This window comes from Pituophis catenifer, unplaced genomic scaffold (assembly GCF_029215685.1).
Source record: "Pituophis catenifer annectens isolate HBS135680 unplaced genomic scaffold, rPitCat1.0.hap2 SCAF_2, whole genome shotgun sequence".
Lineage (NCBI taxonomy): Eukaryota > Metazoa > Chordata > Lepidosauria > Squamata > Colubridae > Pituophis > Pituophis catenifer.
In genome coordinates this window covers 102561259-102585697 of record NW_027256882.1, presented here as the reverse complement: position 1 = coordinate 102585697, position 24439 = coordinate 102561259, and the positions used below count along the sequence as shown (strand labels likewise).

Genomic DNA, 24439 nt, shown 5'->3' with positions numbered 1-24439 from the left:
AACCATCTTTTGGTACCCCTTCAGTGAATGGAAGAGGGGCACAATGACTCAATGGTTAAATACGCTGAGCTTGTCAGCTGGAAAGCTGACAGACCAAGTTTGAGACCAAGGAACCATGTGACAGAGTGAGTTCGCATTACTTGCCTCAGCTCCTGCCCATCTAGCAGTCTGAAAGCATGCAAATGCGAGTAACAGTGTTCCGTGTGTAGCGGCATATAGTCATGCTGGCCACATGATCACAGAAATGTCTTTGGACAACAGTGTCTTCCTTGGCTAAGAAATGGAGTCAAACATGACAAGAGAAACCTTTATCTTTATCTTTAGTAATGGAAGTGTTCGGTTCAGATTTGCAATATTTACTCATTTAATCCTTAAAATTGGCTAAACCATAGGGGGAAATAATTGCATTTCAACTTTGGGCTCTCTAATAATGTAATAAGTCATTAATTATATGTTTTGCAATTCCCAGGGAAGAGATAATGCAATTTCCACATTGAAAAAGATTGTTCTTGTATATAGTATTCCACACAACAATAGTTGCTAATAATAATATTAAGAGTGATTTTTTGAAATGCAGTTAGCTTAAGTAAATCAGAAGCAAGTAACCATTTAAAGGAAAGATTGATCTTTTGGTTGAGTAAAAGGTAGCAAAAGAGATGTTACTGAGCAGTAATTTAATAGTATTCTAAACCACATAACAAAGGAACCTGGATAAACTTAAATAGTCATGAGGTAGGATTCTTTTAGTACAACAGGATTTAGAACTAGAAGCAAATTGAAAATGTTCACAAAGCAGAAGTAATAATAATCCCCTCAAAGTTTTATAATAGGCACAAACACTAGTAGCAAAGCAGCTAAGCTTGTGTTAAAAGCAATTTATTCAGGCCAGTTTAGATGCACTTAGAATAATGTATACAATTGTAATTGCCCCAGGTCAATAGGATATTGTAGCACTTGGGAGGAATCTGAGATGCACAACCAACCCAATGATTTATTTATGTACTTACTTGCTTATTTATTTAAAGGTATTTAACAGTATGTTTTTAGAGTTCAGCTTTCTCAAAGTATCTTCCAACACAGTCTATTAGAATGCATGTTTAAAACATTACATGAATAATACTTAGTATAATTATAGTTCATATTTCTATTAAACAGGATTTAGTAAGAATGGTAAAATCAAGTAATTAGAACTAATCATAATACTGGTTAGAAAGTGACCCCAAAGAATTTTCATTCAAAGCTACTTGTAATTAAATAAACTTGATACTCAATGGGCTCATCTTACATATTTATTAGTTTAATTTAATTAATTTAATTTATATGTCAAATTTAGAGGCTGCCGACCTCACATAGCAACTATATTTCAGTGGAACATAGTTTTATAAATGAAGCCACAGCCAATATTGTCTCCTCATGCCAATGCAGAGGTAAAACTTGTAAGCAAAGGTTAATATGTTTAGGGCTTTCAGTGGAAAACTGATTAACAGAGAACGTGGTGATAGAGGTTTATATGCTTACTAGTGGACACCCGTGCTTCGCTACGAAACTATGTGCTCGGGCTTGATAAATCGACATTTACAGCCTAAAACTTAATGTAGAATGTGTAACTCCATAGCATCAGAGTGTGTTAATATAATGCAACTGGCAGTTGGAACAGAGGGGGAGGGTGAGTAGAATGTCCCAGCCTGCAGCATCCATCAGTATTCATCTGGCTAGCATCCTGTCAATGTGTGAGAGAGTTGAGGGGTGTTTGGAAACTCAAACAGTATTTGCTGTGTGAGCAAGAAGGAGACAGGAAGGAGGCCGGGCGTGGCTTAGCTCAACTGTTCTGTAGTAAAGCTGCTTGCTGCTGTGAAAGTAAAACTGAAACTCTTCTCCTCTGCTTGTGTTTTTGCATTTGGAACAGATTTCTTTTCAGGTGGGGAGAGAGAGTAGAACTCCTTAGCATCAAGTGTGTTAATAATATAGGAAATACTAATGCTCTGATGGTCATTTCAAAAAATCCTTTCTTAGTGAGCACCTAGAAGCCAAGAGGAACATATGTGGAAAATTTCAGGTTTGTAGGCTTTACGGTTCTGGAGATTTCATGATTACGGCATAATCTTGATATGGAGAAAACTATTAGTTTCCCTTCCTCCCCCCACCCCACCCATAATATTGAGAATAGGATTCAGTCAATAAAACTGATAGGCAAAATCTCACTTCCCAGTTGGTAGACTATTCAAAACAGTTAAACGAAAATGCTATTCAGCTCAGTTGGTTTACTACTACCTTCTCCAGCCAATCCCATATATGTTTGAGTGAAACTCCCTGAATATAAAAACTGATAATTCTGTAGGTTGCTGTTCCAGCACACCTGAAGGTCATCATATTTGAGAAGGTGCATGTAAAGCAGGGGTCCCCAACCGTTTTGGTTCAATGGACCAGCAACTTCAGTGGTTTCGGCGGCAGGGGGGAATGCTTTTGCATGCACAACCTAAATCCTGCACATGTGCAAATTAAGCTTACCTGCTGCTTCAGCAGCCTGGTTCCCAACAGGTCACAGCCAGCTAGTAGACCACAGCTCTGGGTTTGGGGACCCCTAATGTAAAGAATTAAGTATCTTAAGATGTAGTGATGTAAGTTCAGAAGCTGGCATGAACGAATGAGCAAAAATGTGTACAATATGCTGAAGATCCACTGGTGACCTCATACCTATGTAAAATGACCACTTCAGGCATAGAATGCGTATGATAAGATGGCAGATAGTATAAGGTGTTAGAGCAGGGCTGTCAAAGTCACGGACCCGGGGCGGATGCGTCATGTGCTGGCCATGTCCACTTTAGTGAAGGGGGGGAAGTCCCAATACATCACGTGACACCACCGTGATGATGCAAGTTTGATACCCCTGTTTTAGAGGGTTATATTCATTTTGATATCTCCAAACTTACTTTTTAGAAACTGCATGCTGAGCAATAGGGATCCTTAGATTCTCTAGTAGGGCTTCTCCTTTCGGTCCATGGCAACTATGATAAGATTCATATGCCTTGGTAACAAAATTGCCCACAGTTTGTTCTTTTGAAAACATTGGAATAAAGTGAATTGAGTGATCACAAAAATCTCAGATTTAAGAAGTTTTTCCTGAATGACATATCATTGTTTGTTCATTTTTGTCAGCATCAGTGTATATTGGCACATGAGTTACAGAGTGATATTTCAAGGGAGAAATGTGGTTCTTTGCAAATACCATGGCAAGCTTCACCTCTCGAATGAGCCAGGAACTGTCAGAACTGGCATCAGAGTTTGCTTCTCAGATGAAAATTTTCCTCTGGGGATATATTGCTATGTGTGATGCTGTTTATTTTATTTATTTAATTTAAAAGTCTTGAATAGATACCCATCTCATATTGAACTCCTCGTGGTTCCCAGTCAACAATATCAATAATAAAAGAATATAGTACATAAATCTATTAGAAACATAAACATCTAAAAAAAACTGGTACCAAAGTTAAACTTCCAATATTCCTTGCTTCCCAGACTTTAAAGTTTATTTGCTAAATGGGATAGCTGGGAGGAAAGCTATCTTCTTGGCTTTTTGGACAAACACCCCCCTTTCCCCGCAGCTGTCCCTGGCCAGCTTGCAATCCAACAAACATGGCATGTGTTTAACTCACACTGAGATCAGTGAGAGTTTAATTTGGAATAAATATTGAGTTTGATTTAATCAAATTATTTTCAAAACTTGAAATGTTGAAATATGAATTTGAAGAATTGATTGCATAAACTGGTGGAAAATAGATTCCTTAGAACAAATGTGAGCACTTTTTATTATTATATTATAATAAACCATGTAGTAAGTGGGCAGGAGGGAACATTTTCCTCTTCTTTTATGAAGCCTGAATTCTGTTGTAATATATACTGGGACTAGCTCTTCCAGAGCCAAACTTCCGCACTTTATTTGTATATACAGGGTGTACCAGAAGTCAGTGGCCGTACGCCATTCACTTTAAATTTTATTAATATGTTTTTTCCAGAGTAAACATTACTGTAGTTAAGAATGTTCCAATGTTATACATCCAATGAGTAAGGAAATGTTTAGGAAAAAATGGCAAACAACTTGAATATTTAATGTAACATATATATAATAAATTGTCTGTAGGACCTGAGTTTGTCTATGGAGCCTGATTTAAGGTATATTCTGTATATCTGGGAAAAGAGGGTGCAGTTGTTGTTGTTTTAAATAAGAACAAGTTTGGCTACCTTTTTTCACTATTAAAATCTTCCCAATTAGCATTGGGAGGGAAGGGTTTTTCTACATCAAATCTTGCAGTATGGAGTATACATATATGTTCAGTATTCCGTATCCACTTTCAAAATTACTTTGCCACTAACTTTCTTCCCCATTAAAATTAAAATGTGGTGCTGGCTGACAAATCCATTCTATGACTCAATTCCTTTTGGGTAGAACTGATTTGAGTGAAGAGGAGGAAGATGTTAGGGAGAAAAATTCCCCATAAATAATGGACATTAGTTATCTGTTTGTTTGTTTGTTTGATTGATTGATTGATTGATTGATTGGGGAAAGGAAGCCATCAGAAACTGCTCTGAAACCATCCTGCATTGAATCTGTAAGTACAGTTCCCCGCCCTGCTTTCCTCACTGAGGCATAGTGAAGTTCAGCCATGAGGCTACACAAATTACATTGACATACTTTTCTGCCAAGTCAAGGACATGGTAATGAGGTTGTGAGGAAGTGTTCATAATTCATGAAGCAGGCAGTGGATGCACTAAAATGTTTTATGTACTGAAAGTAAAACATTTAAAAAAAACAGTTTGAAAACAGTGATTTCTATGAAATGTCATCCTATTCTGCTGGAAAAACTATACATATTCGGGTGTTTTTCCTAGTTTTTTTGAATCTTGCTCAAAATTCAGGTGTCAAACCAGATTTGACTACTTCTGGAGCAATGTGTGCTAGATTGGATATTTCTGTAACTTCAGATACATCTATGGATTGAGGGAATTTTGCAATAATCTGCATGTAACAGTAACTTCCTGAAAAAATAATATTGAGCTTTATCAATTTTTGCAGAAATGGAGAAGGCTTTGAAAATATTTTTTAAAAAGAATATGCATCAGGGTGTTATGTTTTGTTTTGTTTTTAAGAATTTTTGCAGTTTAGGTAGAGGAAGCAGCATTCTGTGGTTTATCATCTGCTTCTGGAAACCTTCAATGCAAATTATTTTCATAGTTACAATAATATGGCCTTCTGTATTTCAGCTGAGGCTAAAGCAGCTTGTATTCATTTATCATTCATTATATATATATTTATATTTATATATATATATACACACACACACACAGACACACACACACACACACATCCAAAATGTTCTTTTTTCCTCCTCTTCTGAAGTGGGGGTTTGTTTATACATGCAATTTTCTGAGTGATATCTTTATAAGCTCCAGGGGAAAGCAAGTCTCTAGTATCTAATATTATGAGAAGATTGATGTAGGCAGATTTTGTCACATTTGTTTGACTTCTGAATCAAAAAAGGAGTAGATACTACTACCAATCATGTTTGCAAGGCTGAAAGGAAATAGAAGAATCACATTTAATGGGGATAGAATTGAGAGGATGATGACTTTTAGTTGCTAATGGTGTCAGCAGAAAGTATTTTAAGTTTCAAAGAATCTGTGGTGTTGCGATATATACATTCCCTAAACTGGTGGCATCAGGATTGCAAAATAAAAGTAGAAACCTATTAGCAAAATCCACCTGGCTCGAGTGTAGTGATGCGTGCCCTTAGCATCAAGCGTGCCTTTAGCATCAAGGCAGAGATAAGGCATAAGGAAGCATGTGGAAAGTAAAGAGAACAGAGTACATGGTATTAGAAGTTTCTCAATTTATCATTATGCCATTGTGATCCTTCTAGTGACACTGAACGTAAACTTGTAGGAGTAGAATCATGGAAAAAGGAAAAACAAAAATCAAATAATCTGTTGCTTTGAAGCTACAGCACCCTTTCCCTACCATCCCAAGTAGAGGGCTATCAATACAGACTATGGTAGAAGAATCGTAGAGGAACTCGATATCTCAGTTAAAAATTAGATGTATTGCCTAAAATCCTTGCACTTAAACTAGATTTGATAGTTTTTCTCCTTCAAATAAATAAATGTTATAGGCAATAGGAAAGCTAGTTCAGATAAAAGAAAATGAAGGTAAGAGGGGTATGAGAATTATAGAGAGTTTTTAAAAAAAGCCACAGTGTGAACAAAGTGGCTAGGGGGGAAATTATTATCTCACTTTATCACACCAAGATATAAAGATTGCTAACACTGGTGAAGGGTAAGCCCATTAAGGAACATAAACCAGAACAAATGAAGCTGTCTTTGAGTACCAGCTCCTGGGAAAAAACAACAACAGGGGCAGAGTTACAGCAATGCCCTCATGCGTTGTTTGTTGTTGACTTCACAGAAGCATCTGTGTCTGATCACTGCTTGACAGGAATGCTGGATTAGATGGTTCCTTTGTTAATACAGTAAAGTCGGTCTTGAAGAGAGCAAAGCAAAATCAAGGTTTTCTCCTATCCTGCTGCAGAGTGGGTCATTAATGGGTTAATGGAGTCCGATTTGTGAGGAGACTGAGACAGAAATTGTGGCCATGCCTCCATGCCTCTGCTTCCTGTCCCAGTTTTCATCTCAGTCCGTCTGAGACAGACATCTTTGGCAGTTGCTCTCCATTCAACCCATTTTTGAATCAACTACAGGTTTTATCTTTTATTATACTTATTCTGGGGGCTAGTGTGCTGGCCACATCAGCTTAGTCTGATAAAGCCGCCACTACTAAGAATAAGGGGGTGGCTGCCCCTGGGGCCCAGGCCTCACAGGCCTTGCCAGTTTTGCTTGGCATTGACCCCCCTCCCCCTCTGAGAAGCTTCCCCCCTCCCTCCTCTGTTATTGCTTTGCCGCTGCCCCCTGCATTAGCAGCCAAGCTATCAGCTGCAAGGCGGCCATTTGGCCACCAAAACTATTTGAATTGAACAGCTGGGAGGAGGCTTGAAATTCCCTCCGATTCCACCACCGCCCCCGCCCCCATCGTACTTGATTTAATGCTGAGACTTCTCAGAGGAGAAGCAATCCGCTGCGGTTGAATTTGCCGCATTTTTCGGAGTGCCCTGGTATCTCGGGAGCCTTCTCCCTTATCTTGTGAGGCAGCTGCCATTTTGGACAGGCCACGAGGCTGAATCAGCTTCGGTGGCCATTTTGGATTCTGGCCGTGGCCATTTTGGATTCTGGCCGTGGCCATTTTGGGAGGCTATTCTAGTATATAGAAGTGTCTAGTCAGGGGGCAGCCATTGTAAAGCATTGCCAGTGGGCGTGTCCAAGGCTGCGGTGGCCATTTGCTTTCACAACAGCAACAGATCTTTCTCCTAACATCTGCAGCTCCTGGTGGTGCCAGTTTAAACCCTTTTTTTTCCTTCTGCTGCAATTTGGCAAGTATTGCCACAAAGGGTACTGGCACATAGTGGGGGGGGGGGCTAGGTGCAGGCAGCACTCAGATTCGCCCTGAGTAAGCCGCCGTTTAGCAGACTCCCATTGTTGATCTGCTTAAATCTGCTGGTTAACAATTCTTACACCAGCTTGTTGATCTGCCTTATATTTCAACATGGCAGATAGGTCACAAGACAATGTTGGGATTACCACCGAGAAAAAGGCTACCTGCAAATCTAAACATGGTCGCAGGCCTTCTCAACAATCCAGTGCTGAATTGAAGGATATGGAGCACAGACAAAAAGCCTTGGAGAAACAGTTCTCTGTGGCAGAGAAGAAGCACTCCCAATTAGAGGCTATGTCCAGGTCTAGTAATCAGCTTGCTCAGACATCTCCCCAGATATCTCAACAAACCTCTCCCCAGCCTTCCCTTCAGGGTGAAGTTGGAAGACTTTCTCCCACTATTTCTGAAGCACAAGAGCTGCTTGTTGCCAGGGAGCAACCTAAGCTGCCCAATCCATTTATCTGTGATTCTCACTCTGAGAACCCTAGGTCCAGCAAAGCTCCAGAGCCTGCTGAGTTTCAGCTGGACAATTTACCAGATAATGATCAATTGTTAATATCTAGAGCCATTTCCTCGGGCATTGCTGCAGGCATCCACAGCTATAGATCCTCATCTGTGGTTTCTGAATATCTCAGTAAGCAGGCTCATTCTTCTCCCCAAGCCAGTCTTATTGAACGTTCCCATCAATCTCATTCTCCTTCAGAAAGCAGTGGGGAACTAGTTTTTGGAGATATGATTACCAGAGATCCTTGTCTGAGGATGAGGATTCAGCCTTACTAGATTCACCGGCCTTCACTGGACTTTTTCCAGCTAGCCTTTTTAAGTCCTTACTACACAAAGCTATAGTCACAGCGGGACTTCAATATGAAGTTCCTACTGAGCAAGTTCCTGCTCCTGGAAAAGACCATGGCATTTTTTCAGAACCTGTTTTAAAACAGTTATTCATACCAGCCCCCAAGCTTTTTGGGGATGTGGTACAAAATCAGTGGAATAGCCCTTCCATTCTCTCCACTCCCAGTACTTCAGATAGAAAATTTTATAACATGGCCCCTTCCTTCAGTCAACTACTACAGGTTCCTACAGTAGATGCTCCAGTGGCGGCCCTGCTATCTCCAGCGCCTTATGGAACCAGAGATCCATCTGAGGCTCTCAAGCCAGAGGATAAAAAATTTGAGGCTTCATTCAAAAAGACCCATCAAGCTGCCGCATGTGCAATCAATGCGGTTACTGCAGCCTCGTTTTTTAATCGTTCAACCATCCTCTGGATACAGCAGTTGCAGGCCAAATTACCTCCTTTGGAGGTCCGGGTCCATCAGGACCTTAATAAGATCCTAGCCGCCACTCAATTCTCAGCTGATGCCACTATTAATGCGGCAAAATACTGCTCTAGGGCCCTAGCTTCCTCTGTCACCTCCAGAAGGTTTCTGTGGCTTAAATCTTGGCCAGCTGACCTTAGGGCAAAGTGGTGCTTGGCCTCAGCCCCATACAAAAGAACCATCTTATTTGGGTCAGCCCTAGACCCTCTCCTCATAGAGGACAAGGATAGGCGCAAGATTTGCCTTCCATCACTAGAAGGGCAGATAGGAGGGCCACTCCTTATTCATGCAGGCAATCAGTTCGTTTTAACTACCAAGAGAACCAATTGCCACAATGTTCATACCAGCAAGGTCAGTTTAGACAACAGGACAGGCAGTCCTTTCATTACAGGGGCAGACAGGGGGGGATATCAGAGATGCCCCTCCCGTGGAACTGGCGGACGCCAATTCCGTAAACAGAAGTGACTCGTAAGAGGTCACTTGTGCCTCTTCGTAAACCAGTGGGCTCAGACAACTACAGACCCTTGGATCCTCCGGTCCATCAGATTCGGTCTCCATCTGGACTTCCTCACCAGCCCGCCGAACCACTTCGTGCCATGCCATGTCTCAGAGACCTGGCCAAGCGAGCTCACATGGAGGAGGCCATTCAGCACCTCCTGCACATCAGAGCCATGGAACCTGTTCCTCCAAATCAAAGGAAACAGGGTTATTATTCCATCCTCTTCGTGGTGTTCGAAGCGTTCGGGGGGCTGGAGGGTGATCCTCGATCTAAAAAACCTAAACTCTCACTTGGTTTACAAGAGGTTCAAGATGTGTTCCCTCAAATCCATCCTGGAAGGGATTCGCAAGAGGGATTATCTGGCCTCGATTGACCTCTCTGAGGCCTATCTTCACATTCCAATTGCCCAGGCACATCAGAAATACCTAAGATTCAGTTATGCGGGAAGACATCTGCAGTATCGTGCCTTGCCATTCGGGCTGGCGCCCCGCTGTTTCACAAAGTTCCTAGCTGCTTTAATTGCCCATTTAAGGTCAAAACCAGTAAGGCTTCAGGCATATCTAGACGACATTCTAGTCCAGGCCCCCTCCCTTCAGAGGGCCCGAAAGGACATCCAGTTGACACTTCACACCTTGAAAAGCCATGGCTTTCTGACCAACTTTCCAAAAAGCCAACTAGAACCAGTCACGAGCCTGGTTCACTTAGGCGCTCTCATAAACACCACCACGAGGGAAGTCTCCTTGTCTCACAACAGGAAGATGGCCGTCAGGGAGCAGGTAGCTCAGGTTTTACGAAATCCCTTGATCCCTCTGGCGACATTGTCGTTGTTGCTAGGAAAGATGGTTTCGTGCATCCAAATAGTGCCCTGAGCCTGTCTACACCTTAGCAAGCTCCAGTGGTTCCTCATTCCCTTCCAACGAGCCAAGGTTTCCAACTCCTGGACTCCGGTGCGGGTTCCTCTTGCAGTTCGGCGTTCACTTCACTGGTGGGCATCCCCCAACCTGGACAAGGGGACGATCTTTCGAGAGCCCCAAAGACTCACCATCACTTCAGACGCCAGCCTCTACGGATGGGGAGCTCACCTCAACCACCAGGTGGCTCAAGGTCGCTAGTCTCGACAGGACCTTCGACACAACATCAACTGGTTGGAGCTGCGGGCAATTCACCTTGCCCTGCGCCACTTCCATCTCCTGGTACAGAACCAGCATGTCCACATGCTGACAGAAAACACCACTGCGAAAGCTCACGTCAACCGCCAAGGGGGCACTCAGTCAAAGCAGCTGATGCAGGAAGCATTCTGCCTCGGGAGATGGGTGGAGGCTCATCTCCTATCGCTGAAGGCGGACCACATTGCCGGCAAATCCAACACGCAGGCGGATTTCCTCAGCAGGACCACAATCGACAGCTCAGAAAGGCATCTCCATCCAGACCTCTTCCGGGACATCTGCAGTCGCTTCAGTCAACCGCAAGTAGACCTCTTTGCATCTCATCTCAACATGCACCTACCTCTTCACGAGGTTTCCAACTCGGGGCAGAAGGAACCAACACGCTTTGCTGCGAATGGCCTCCAGATCTCCTGTATGCCTTTCTGCCCCTGCCTCTGATACCAGCAGTCATATGCAAGATCATCGAGGAAGAGACAGAGGTGATCCTGGTGGCGCCACATTGGCCTCGAAGACCGTGGTTTGCGGACTCGTTGTTCTCTCCATTTCCCAACCATGGAGGATTCCCCCTTGGAGGATGTCCCTCAGCCAGGGGGCTTTTCTGCATCCGGAGCCGCAATGGCTCCATCTGACCGCCTAGCACTTGAGGGAGCCATCTTGAGGCGACGTGCTTACTCCGACAGCGTCATCCGGACCATGCAGGCAGACCGCAAGAAGTCCACGATCTGGATTTACAATCACACTTGGCAGGTATTTTCTTGCTGGTGCTCTGCTGGTGATGGAGTTCCTGCAAGATGGTCTGGATAAAGGGCTGGCCCACAGCACCATCAGGCATCATGTAGCTGCCAAAGTTCTGACGGGCAGGGAAGGGGAATCCCTGGCCTTATATCCTGATATCCGCACGTTTCTCCAGGGAGTCAGTAACCTTCGCCCCCCTGTCATTCATTGTTATCCCACGTGAGACTTAGGGTCCTGAGAGCGGTCACGGGACCTCCCTTTGAGCCTCTGAGAACGGCTAGCCTTCGCCATCTCTCCCTTAAGGTCGTCTTCCTGGTAGCTATCACTTCGGCAAGGCATATCTCAGAATTGGCGGCCCTTTCTGTTAGGTCAGACCTCTGCATTTTCCATCCAGACAAGGTAATTTTGCGTCTGGATCCAACCTTCCAACTCCTGGTTCCATAGGGTACAGGAGGTTATCTTGCCTAATTTTTGTCCTTGGCCTTCCCATGCCTTGGAAAGACAATGGCATACCTTGGATGGAGAACCCTAAAATATATATCTCTCCCGCACTGCGCCTTCCAGGAAGACGGAGGCTCTGTTTGTCTCTTTTCAACCCACTTCCCTGGGGACCAAGGTAACCTCTTCCACTATTGGTTACTGGATCAGGGCGTGCATTGCCCGCGCTTACGAGAGCAACGCTCTGCCACCACCTAGACAAATCACAGCTCACTCACTCGCAGTGCAGCAACCACAGCTGCTTGGGCCACACAAGCCTCCCTTGAGGAGATTTATCGGGCGGCCACCTGAGCCTCTCCCTCACCCTTCCATCAGGCACTACAAGCTGGATGTTTTTGCATCAGCAGAGGCATCATTTGGGAGACAAGATCTACAACAGGTGGTTATTGCCGGAGGTGATCCAAGCCCTTCGGCTTCCCGCCCATGACTCTGCTGGCTTGGGTATGTCCCATTAATGACCCACTCTGCAGCAGGATAGGAGAATGGGTGTTTGTCTTACCTTAAACGCCGATTCTCTCCTGGCTGCAGAGTGGGTCAGCCCCACCCTTCCACCGGGGCCTGGATCAGGAATTACTGATGTCTGGTCCAAATTCTCTTCCAGGTCTTTCTTCGCCGAAAACTGGGACAGGAAGCAGAGGCATGGAGGCGTGGCCACAATTTCTGTCTCAGTCTCCTCACAAATTGGACTCCATTAACCCATTAATGACCCACTCTGCAGCCAGGAAAGAATCGGCGTTTAAGGTAAGACAAACGCCCGTTTTGAAATATTTCAAGTCTCATTTGGGCAGCCACTCAGAAATGATGACTCAAGCCAATAAAAATTGAGTATTTTATAGATACTGGCATCAAGCTTCCTGTTCAAATGTATGGAAAGTCCCTTATATCCCAGAGGAAAAAAGTGTGATGGGGGGAAGCAGATCTTTAGATTTTGAGTTCTGTCTTGAGCAACTGGGGAGGATTTTGCTTTCATGTCTGCACAATTGGTTTTTTTTTTTTAATTATTTTTTTTTTCAAATTTAAACATAAAAACATAACTTTCAAGAGCAAAAATCTCGATCCGGTCATAGATGGTTACCACGCTTACATTCCTTTCACAAGCTCAATTCACAATTTCCATTACATCTTTTATAAGTAAACAAAAAAAGAAAAAAGAAGACAATAAAAAAGAAATTCAAAACTTAAGAAAAAAAACAATTTTACCACAAATTTCACATTTTCATCTATATAAATCCATTATATCTATCCAAAATTAGTTTCAAATTCACTTTCACTCATTTTTACATCTGCATAACAATTCTAAACATATCTTTATTCTTCTTTACCTTATATCTTATACAAGTCATATCAAAATAATTTTTACAATATTCTAACCTCTTGTTAAGTGTTTACCTTACAATTTTATCACCATTTATTCTTAGTTTCAATTCAATACCACTCCATTTTTATTGTATTTTATAAAACAACATTTTATCTAATTTTAATCCTTTGACCCTTATCTTCAAATCAGTTTACCTTAGGTTTTTTTTTTCCTCCCAGTTTACATATTACACAGATTTCTCTCAAAGGCATATTTTATTTAATCCATTTTCTAATATATTTTCCACTATATCTCCCTCTAATATTTAACTATCTTCCAGCTTATTCTATTTGATTAATTCTCAGCTTGATCCCCTCCAAAACACCAACTTTTTAGTTGATTTTAGAATAGTTCCTCAATCTCCTCCAACTCTCCTCCTATTTGTTTGACTGTTTCCAGCATTTTGTGGGCTGATTTCCAGCATAGTCTCCTCCTTAACTCCCTCCATTGTTTGGCTGATTACCAGCATAGTCTCCTCCAACTCTCCTCCTATTTGTTTGGCTGTTTCCAGCATTTTGAATTAATTTCCAACATATTTCCACCAAGTCTCAAACTCTTATCTAGTTGGTATCCATCCCACACATTTTAACTGTAATATAATTATCTGTTTTATATCATTTTTCCATCCTTCTCTTTCAATTTAAATCTCAGTATATGTCATAATAGTCATCATTTCCAACTTGTATTACCTTAATTCAATCACTAGCATCTATGTATCTTGTATTTTGTTCAATCAATCCTTATTTATCAGTTTAACATTTGTTTGCAAGTTAAAATTAAAACGTATTACATCAAACAGTACATTTTTTATTATTTTTATCCCCTTGATATCATCCACTATTTTAATAGCCACCTCTTATTTTCTATTTTTATTATTTCACAACCCTTCCTGTTTTTATCCAAAAATCATATATACCTAGGCTTTTAAACTTTATCATATATACATAGGCTTTTAAACTTTACATTTCAGTTAGTCACATTTAAATTTATCCACTTTAATTCTTCCTTTTCTTCCTTTTCCTCTCTGTCCAAAGTGCTCTATTTCAAGGTTCATCAGTTCAAAGTAAAGAATTTCTGTATGTCCCTTTAAAACTTTTAAAATGTCTGATCCAAGTGTAATGCATCAGCTTCCTGTCTTTGTTAACTATGCCACACCTAGTTTTGTCAGTCTCCATTGTTAAAATCCAAAATGTTCTTTCTTTCTTCTTTCTTCTTTCTTAAAATCATCTGGGACAGAGTAGGAATCTCCAAAATCCTTATATCCAATATTAATTTCAAGTAATCCAAGGTAAAAAGCCAATTAACATGTTTCTTTTCCACCCAGAAAGGGAAATCTCTTTAATCCACTTCTCTGTTTAATCACTGCAGACTCCATGGCTATTTCTCTATCTTCATTAGCTTCATTTTCTTTTAGAGGCATTAATTCTCAGGAATATCCATTTCTCCTCTCCACTCCAGTTAAAGGCACAGTCAAATTTCAGAAATTCATTAATACCAAATCATCCAGTTTAAGTTTACTGCAACAAAATTCAATTTGGGTCTTTTACCCATTTTTTTTTCCTTTTCAATCTTTAAGCCCCGCAGTCCAACAGCCGCTTTTAATTTTGGGGTCTTATTTTCCAATAATTCCAAATAGGTACGTTATTGCCTGGGTTGGTGTCACTCACCTGGCTTCTTGATTTTTGCTCTTTCTTCATCTTCTTCCTCCAGCACAATCCTTGTTCTCGGTTGCCGCAGTTTCAGGGCAGCCACAATGGCTGCCGTCCCGCTGCCGCCGGAGTGAAGGAGAAGCCTCCGGCCCCAAGGAACCCGCCCATTCCTCTCGACCGCCCAAGGCGTTCCTTCTTGTCCCCCTGTCCCTACAAGACAGGGAAGGTCCGCGGACCTATCGGCGGCAGTTTAGCAGAAGGGATTTGGCAGGGCTCAGCGGAGCTCGCCATTTCCCCGTCTGTGTCCCAGCAACGCCAACCGGAAGTCCAAATGTCTGCACAATTGTTTTGTGTATCTTATCCCTCTTCTAGCTCTTGGGACAATGGCCAAGATAAGATTTGAGGGCTACAGGGAAGAAGGTGATGTAGTGATATCACCATACACTTTAAGTTTTGCAGTAGTTTTTGTACAGCCAAAACCTTTAAAGATTCTGTCTAAAAGCAGTTTATTTGTTGCTGTATCTCAGTGGCTAATCTAACAGTGTTTTGGAGGGTTTTATAATCCTTCGGTGTTACCCGGATTTGCAAAATAATTTACATGTTAAGGTAGTTTCAGTATCCGTAATCACACAAGCTAGTTTAAAGAGCCATGGTGGTGCAGTGGTTAGAATGCAGTATTGCAGGCTAATTCTGCCAATTGCCAGCAATTCGATTTTCACTGGCTCACGGTTGACTCAGCCTTCCATCCTTCCAAGGTTGGTAAAATGAGGATTGTTGGGAGCAATATGCTGCCTCTGTAAACCGCTTAGAGAGGGCTCTACAGCACTGTGAAATGGTATATAAGTCTAAGTGCTATTGCTATTAAGATGCTATTGGGTTACCTGCCTCTATGGAGTTCTGCTGAACTAACCTTATGATTAAACAATCTTCCTTTTTTAAAAAAATGCAAGCTATTGGGGTATAATTACAAGTATCAGATGACAATTCATTAGTTATATTCCAATAGGATTCTCTGGCTTTAGAAGCTTATAGGCTACTCCATTATTTGAGGTTATCTTGCAGTTGTTACAGGTTAAATGCTGGCTGTACTTTTTGATACAATAAACAAAATATTTGGTATAAAGTTACAGTGATGTATAATCAGATTACAGTTGAATGAAGGAATCTTTTTTGTTATCTGTTCTTTGAATAATAGCTGCTGAGCATCAGGCAAGTTTTGTTCTGAGTGACGAAAAAAAGCCATAGGTCATCTAATTTGCACACAATATCTGTGTTTATTGTAATAAGTGAGGTCTTGTTTGAGATTATCTACCAATTGAATCACTTAAACACTTAAACCATTTTTGTAATAGGGCCATGGGTGAAATAAGTACAACTTCAAGTGACCCTTCTTGTCATTCAGACAAGAAGGGTCATTTAAAGTTTTTCTTAACATACCTGGATATTAAATGATTTAATATTTAGGATATTATACCCTTTATTCTGGTGACTTCAGGTCTTTCAGAAGATATTTCCTGATTGTGAAAAAAAGTCACTGACAGTAGTTTCAAGGCAGACTCTTAATTTTATGTGGCAATTCTTGATAGTTTACCAGAGATACAGAGAGTCAATAATGAACACCATTTTTATGTTGAGTGTAATTTGGCTTTTGCAATGTGATATTCTAAATACTTTCTTCCAGTGGTGAAATCCACATTTTTTTACTACTGGTTCTGTGGGCGTGGCTTGGTGGGCATGGCAGTGGAAGGATACTGCAAAATCCCCATTCCCACCCCACTCTGGGGGCAGCCAGAGGTGGTATTTGCCAGTTCTCTGAACTACTCAAAATTTCCACTGCCGGTTCTCCGAACTGCTCAAAATTTCCGCTACCGGTTCCCCAGAACCTGCTGGATTTCACCCCTGCTTTCTTTATTCTAGTATATCAGGGTTGTACTGTAGGAGGAATAACTTTGAAAACATTTGTAAAAGGTCCTTTTATTATCTTCCTCAGTCTGATATTCTTGCATGTATTTTGAATCTCACCCACAGGATTTATTATATGCCTAAATTTCTCTACTCCGAAATGGTTGCTTCACATATTGGATAACGGAACTCAACACTTACTTTATTTAGTGTTTTTCCCTGCTAAATATGCATATTTATAATTTGTATGTGTATTGATAATTTCAATATACTTCCTACATGTTTCTAACAGACTTATTTCATTTCTAAACCTGTCTTTTACAACAAAGCTTGTTTTCTTCCATAGGATAATACCTCTGTTAGACCATTCTTCATCACAGACCTTTCCAAGGAACTTGTCCAGCTCTAAAAGTTCAGATTCTTCCAGAATATATTCCCAGAGAGTATGTCGCTATGATCTGGATGAAATTGATGCTTGCTGGTTGGAACTTTTCAACATGGAGCTCAAAGAAATGGGTAGGTGTTCACAAATGAGTGGGTGTATGTTTTAATTTCTGATTTAAATTTTATCTCTTTTTATTCAAGCCAAACACTTTTTATCACTTTTTATTTGGCTAATGCTACATAACTAAGATTATATATATGAGAAATTTTAATGAACTGAAAATTGGGCAGCATACAAATTTAATTCATCATCATCACCCAAGAAATAGTATGAGGGTATATCTGAGAGGATGAAGGATGAATAGATAGAAGTCCAGGTGGTGGTGTACTGGGCACTATATTTAGGCAGTTTTCTTTTTCACAAAATGGTTGACATATTGAAACATAAACAATAACAAAGCACCAATTTATTGGCATGCAACCTTCCATAGCCTTTACCCTTTGTGACAGAATATCTAACAGACCCTGGGAATGGAGAGAAGCTACCATGACTGTTAAAGGAAGAAGCAGGGCAGTTCCAGAAATGATTTCTTAGTTGGGGAGGGCGGGGGGACATGAGAGACACATAAGAAAGCCTCAGAATAACTATGCGTTAGTCACATTCGATATAAACTGAGCTGGAAAATGACTTTCACAGGCTGTCAAAGTTTTTTACATTACAGTACTAGCAATAAAGATTATTGGCTAGAAATTCAAATGATTTTTGTTCCCTGAGATTGCTGGCCATGCAGGGTTCCCTATTTATTATCCAACCTTATTTGGGTTGGGTTTCTTTCTGAAAAGGTGGAGGCTGAGTTTCTGCCATTCCTTTCATTTCGTCTTCATTTTTTAAGAATGGGACAGGGCAAGGGAGTGACACTGTTACCTAGAATTTTCCACAGCACAAGTGCCAATTATATTAACCATCTACAGTTGCAGCCCTGAAGAGAGTGCAAAGCAGAGTATCCAAGAAGGGGTGAGAAAGGTGAGGGAAAAGTGCTGGATTTAAACTGGAGTGGGTATCGGAAGGGCTGCTCTCTCACATGGACAAAGGGCAGTTAGCCACACTAAATGGCTCCATTTCAGTCAAGCATCCAATCATGCCTTGGTGGATGTCTGGATAGCTTCTGCCAAGTTTAAACAGGAGAACCTGAGAAAGGGCATTTTGGGAAAGGTAGACAGTTCTGGAGGGCAGTACTTTTTACTAAGAAAGTGTAAAAAATAAGTCATGGGGGACAGAGACTGGCACAAAGAGTGGTGTCTTTGGGCATACTGACATCATTGGAAATACTGCTGTTAAATCATATTTTTCATATTTTTCCATTCTGTGGTAAAATTAAACTGTATTGTATTGTATTTAAGTTTTATATAACTGCCCTCTCTAAATAGTTCTGGGTAACCCACAACAATAAAGCTATAAAAGCATATTTTTTTAAAAAAACTAACAATCCTGCCCCTCCATCAACCTTCCAGGTATCCCAACAACTCTCCATAGTGTCTGGGTAAAGAGCCAGGTTTTAGTGGTCTTTCTGAAAGGTGAGAGTTTAAGGGCCCTGCCAGGTTGTTGGGGGGGAACAGTGTCTTCCATAAAGTGGGCCACTGAAAAAGCAGACTTCATAGGTCTGCGAGATGACAATATTGTGTGGAAGTGAATTGGAGCATCCTCATCCTATCTATTCTATTGAAGCAGGCAGATACCCTAAGGAAATAAGTGGTCTCACACTTATCACATTGTGTTATTATGTTATTAATATAATGTAGTATTCATGTCTTCCTGGGATTTTTCCAAGAAACAATATAAACAAAGCAGAGGAATCCATTGGATTGCAGGGAGTATTAAAGGAATCTGATAGGGTCAAGTTAAGGTAAGGAAATTCCAGCCGATGTAGGATTCTAAGGTCTAGGCAGATGAGGTTGAGTCAAGAAGGTGGAAACTGTAGGAGGAAGAGAAATCCTGTGACTTTAACTGTAAACGTAAGCATATATCTCTGCATTTATTTATTTATTTTTTGCTGCTTGAGAAATGTAACATTGAATAGAATTATGTTCTTTCTGGTTTTGGGCAAGACTATAGTAGCAAGGTCAGCACAATCCCAAAAATACAAATTTCCATATATGTTACCAAGGCAACATCACAGGTCAGAGCACAGATTATTATTATTATTATTATTATTATTATTGTTGTTGTTGTTGTTGTTGTTGTTGTTGTTGTTGTTGTTGTTGTTGTTATTATTCAATAGACACTTCAATGCCATGCAAATTGGAAATCTGATTCTGCCTTCAGAAACCCTTTTTTGTTTCCTTTTAGCCCCTTTTTCCACTGAGAAAGAAAAGTTGTTGAGTTCACCTCTGAGCTGTTCTTGTCTGCATTTGCACATTCATCTCTGAACGATGCTCTAGCTGCCAATTCTTGCAAAGCTGCCTCGGCCATTTACCAAATATATCAAACAAAATCTGCAGGGAATCACACCACATCACAGTTTCAGAGCTGTTTCTTATTTTCATGGCTCAGCCTTGAAGGAAGCCCTAGCATCCTTACTAAGCCAATCCCACAGTCATACTCCTTAGAAAAAGTGGCTTGAGGAAGTTGCCATTATGCACACATCACACTTGGTTGTATAAAGTATGATAAAACCTGTTTATGTATAATATATTTTTACTTCGTGCACTATGATTCTATGCACATTTAGAACTAAGTAAATTCTACTGAAGACAGTAAGGGTTGCTTTCAAGAACATTCATATACAGGTAGTTCTTGATATAGAACAGCAATTTGGATTGGAATTTCTGCCACTAAGTGATGCAGTTGTTGGGTGAAACATCATGTGACCACACCACTTAGTGACAGCAGTTCCAATAGTCCCAGTTGCAGTCATTAGGCCAGGACACTGCATTTGTTAGGCCAGGACCTCATATTTTTCTTGCTCTACCCCATTTATCTTCGCTTCAACTTACCTAATCCACCTATCTCCCTCCCCCATCTCTGCCTTTTTTGTCCTTATTAATAAAATGTTTATTTAAACGTTCAGAAATCCAGAGAAAACTCTTTGTCATATGCTGACAATTAGCAACTCTGTGTAGAAGAAAAAGTCAGTATAAAGAATTGCCAGTTGAACATTTAACTTGTTTGAAGGTTTTATTGGTAGGCAATAAAGACTGCATGCAAAAATGGTTCACAAATAATCTGGATCAAGTATTGAATTTTACTTGCATATAGTCAGTGTGAGCTTTTTTGCTATAATCAAAGACTGGGCTATAAATCTTCATTTATATTTGAAATTTGGATTTCTTCTAATCTTCATGTAATCCAATTTGTGTGTCATTATAAATAATATGTTTGGAATGGCTTGAAAAGAAAACCCTTCGTTGTTTGGCAGCACTGTCTATCTATTATATATCATATATATCATATCAGAATCTACCTATAGTCTGAAAGAGTCACCAATATATTTGGTGCTGACGGAAGGCAAGTATTGACAATGGGTACGTTGTAATATGAGGTGAACAGTAATGGAATTCAAATTTTTTTACTACCAGTTCTGGGGCGTGGCTTGGTGGGCGTGGCATGGGAAGGATACTGCAAAATCTCCATTCCCACCCCACTCCAGGGGAAGGATACTGCAAAATCTCCATTCCCACCCCACTCGGGGGCCAGCCAGAGGTGGTATTTGCCGGTTCTCTGAACTACTCAAAATTTCCGCTACCGGTTCTCCAGAACCCCTGGAGGTGAACCTGCATATAGACTATTTTAAGTTACTTTTAAGTTTAAATGTTAACAAAGCAATTGTTTCATCTAGTTGTCTCAGAGAAATAAAGGAGAAAGACAAAAGAATTTCTGAACAAGAAAAGGGGTAGGTGGTGATAGAAAAATACATCATTTGCAGATTTCCCAGGTTTAATGGGATCTCACTTTAAGTGTGAAGAAGAAAAAGAATACACACATCAAAAAGGATATATTATACTGATATAGCCCCTTCCCTACTTATTCCTTAATAAAGCCTGTTGTTGTTATTTTTGTTAAAAAACCTGCTGGTCAAAATTTGGGAAAGTACTGGTTTGGGAAAGTCTTACTACAGATCTAATACAAGATAAATTAACTGATTAAGTCCTTCCAAATTCTGGTCCATTTTAAGACTCAGGCTGAGTTTTATTCAACATTTTGCAAGCTCCAGTGGCCAAGACCAAATAAATCACATTATGACTTCATATGTTATGTGAACTAGATCAAAAAGTCTTAGGCTGCAGTCCAAATTCACTGGGACTTCCTGACTTACTTTTTTGTAGGAAAAGGATTCTGTAGGATTGCTTTGCTAAGTAGTTATTGGTGATGCCATTAGTCACCAGAGAAGAAATCTGTTTAAAATAGTTCCAGAGGGATACTCACAAGAAGCCATTGAACATAGATTAATTAATGGTGTCAGTGTGCTGTTGCTTCTTTCCTGTATAATCTAGTTTTGTAGCAAGAAAGTAATAAACATCCAACAAGAAAACTCAAGGGAGGCCAGAGCTTGAAAATACAAATAGCTGTTTGCCCTAGAATCCAGAGTCTCCAAAGGAGGCTCTTTAAAACGGACAACTGACTCAAGAAACTTGAGGAGCTAAATACACATAAAATAAACCACAGTAGTGCTGATGAAGGGAAACCATTAAGTCCTGTGAGGTTTATTTGATGGTAATAAAATAACTGGGCCACAGATTCAGCAAAAGATTTATAGTAGGTATATTGGCAATTCTAATACAGGGATTTAACAAGCAGGCTGTCCTGATCTTTTTTCCTTAAAAATCCACTTTTACTTAATAAGAGATTGTATACAATACCATGTACAATATTGATACAATATCATGATGCTATATATTAAGGTGGTATCTTTTCATATTTGATAAATTGTGATCCTTTAATTAGAAGGATACAGGGAAATGGAGACATAACAAGTTACACACTGGAGTTAGTCATGAAGGATGTAAAAAGGTTCTGTGACTATTGGACATTATCTTGAAAATTCATTGTTTAAATACAAATCAACTTGGCTAAATTTTTGGGTCAATCTTGAAACAGAATCAAAGGCCCTCACAACTTCTGTAATAATATTCAGCTGCCTGGTCCAAGGCTTGGAAAACTTGTTATGACATCAGAACAACTAATAACTCAGCAATAACTTGAGGGTAAAGATAGCTAAGTATCTCTAGATATTTGAGGGCATGGATTATCTTGTATCTACAGAAACATTTGCTTAATTTATTATTGCATATGTATGGAATGTAAGTTCTGTACCAACCACTTTTAAAACCATGCTTATATAATTCTGATTTCAATGTCATAAAACTTTGTTTCTGCAATCTGTATAAATTATACATATTGTACAACTCTACATAATTTATATTGCAGTATAACTTGCGTTTACGGTGTGGTTATGGAAAGTAATTAGTTATTTTCCTACTCTTCCATATACGTATACCTCATACGTAATTCCAATCATATTTAAAGCAGTGGTGAAATCTAAAATTTGTTACTACCAGTTCTGTGGGCGTGGCTTGGTGGTGGGGTGGTAATGTGACTGGGTGGGCATGGCCATTTTTTTTTATTACTTTTAAAACCATTTTTTCTACAACCTCTTCAGCGAAGAGGTTGTAAAAAAATGCTTTCAAAAGGCTCTGACAAGCCAAGCTGAGTTGCCTGATCCGCAGAGGCTTTTTTAAAAAGCCTTAAGCCTCTGCCAATCAGGCAACTCAGCTTGGATCGTCAGAGGCATTTAAAAGAAAAAAAGGGTTTTTTTCTTTTAAAAGCCTTTGACGATCCCAGCTGAGCCGCGCGATCATCAGAGGCTTTTTTTTTTTTTTTTTTACTTTTAAAAGCATTTTTTTGGCCGAAGAGGTTGTAGAAAAAATGCTTTTAAAAATAAAAAAAAAGCCTCTGATGATTGTGCAGCTCAGCTGGACATGGGGGGGGGCCCAGGAATTTTTGCTACCGGTTCTCCGAACCACCCGCCTCCATCACTACCAGATCGGGTGATCTGGTCCGACCGGAAGCATTTCCTGATTTAAAGCCATAAGGCTCAATAACAACTTCTCCTTAAAAATGAAAAGGGTGGTTTTCAGGGAGCTGAATTCTCCACCTAAACCATGTTGTACAGTTTCTTTGCTACATTGCAATAGAATCACCACTTGCACCACTGTAACGAGCCTGATTATATTGGCTGATCATCTTTGGAATGATGTATTCTGTATTGGAATACAGAAATGCTACCTGCCTATATTTGATGCTTTACATTGGAATCTGAGCCAAAAGAAAAGGCTATTATATTGCTGAAGGCACAATAAGAGACATTTTGGGATAGGCCAGGCCATTTTTATATCTAGGTATTACTTTTGTAGGAGAAATTAGTATATCTTCTTTGGCTGAGTACACCTGTGTCTTTTGGTAGGAATGGGATAATGGATTGGTTTAAATAATAATGCTTATTTTCACAATCTTTAGCCAGCTTTAATTATGGGATATTTATTACTTGGAGAAAAAGAATTAAATCTTGATTAGATAGCTTTTGTTTTGTTTTTTTCATGAGCAGGTGAATTCCTGATCAGTTCATGTTGTTGGTATCAAATGATTAGAGACATTGTGATTAGCATATTTATCTTAGGTTATTCAGATGGGAGGAGTGACAGAAAGACATTCCACATGTAGATTAATTGTCTGAAATGTAATTTAGGATATCACACACACAGTAAAAGCTATATGTACATGACCTTTCTAATTAATTTTAGCACATGCTTGGTCCTTAGTTGTATCTGAACATCTATCATTGGTAGTCCATTAATGATTGTATTTCATGATTTGTATACATTAACATTGCTAATCAAGGTAGCTATTAAGCTATTTTGTCCCATTTATAGCTGTTTTTGCCACAATTAATGACTCACCACAGTTGTTAAGTGAATTATGTGGTTGTTAAGCAAATCTGGTTAAACCCCCTCCCCCTTGTCTTTGCTTGTCAGAAGGTTACAAAAGATGATATCTGCAACACTACAGCTGTCATAAATATGTACTAGATGTCAAATATCTAAATTTTGATCATGTGACCATGGGAATGCTGCAACAATCATAAATATGAAAAACAGTCACAAATCATTTTTGTCAGTGCCATTGTAGCTTCAAATGGCCACTAAACTATGGTTGTAAGTCAAGGACTATATCTGTACAGTATACAATTTGCTTTGAAGGCATAACTACTGAGATGACTGCATACTGAACCAGCTGAAGTCTGGTTGGTCATCTAGGGCAGATAGAACAAATTGCAGCAATCTAGGCAAAAAGTGACAAAGTTATATATGGTTATGTACAACACCACCTAATCCAGAAATG

The 24439-nt window shown here is 40.1% G+C and overlaps 1 protein-coding gene across 9 annotated transcripts in view; it reads left to right on the top strand.

Annotated features, from left to right (window-relative positions):
• The window catches only part of JADE2 (jade family PHD finger 2), a 216999-nt gene that overhangs the window by 117202 nt on the left and 75358 nt on the right, over positions 1 to 24439 (top strand). For all 9 annotated transcript variants that reach the window (XM_070937302.1, XM_070937296.1, XM_070937295.1 and 6 more), the window contains one exon: positions 17006 to 17175. In XM_070937302.1, coding sequence (XP_070793403.1) covers positions 17006 to 17175 — 170 coding nt within the window. The remainder of the gene's footprint in view (positions 1 to 17005; positions 17176 to 24439) is intronic.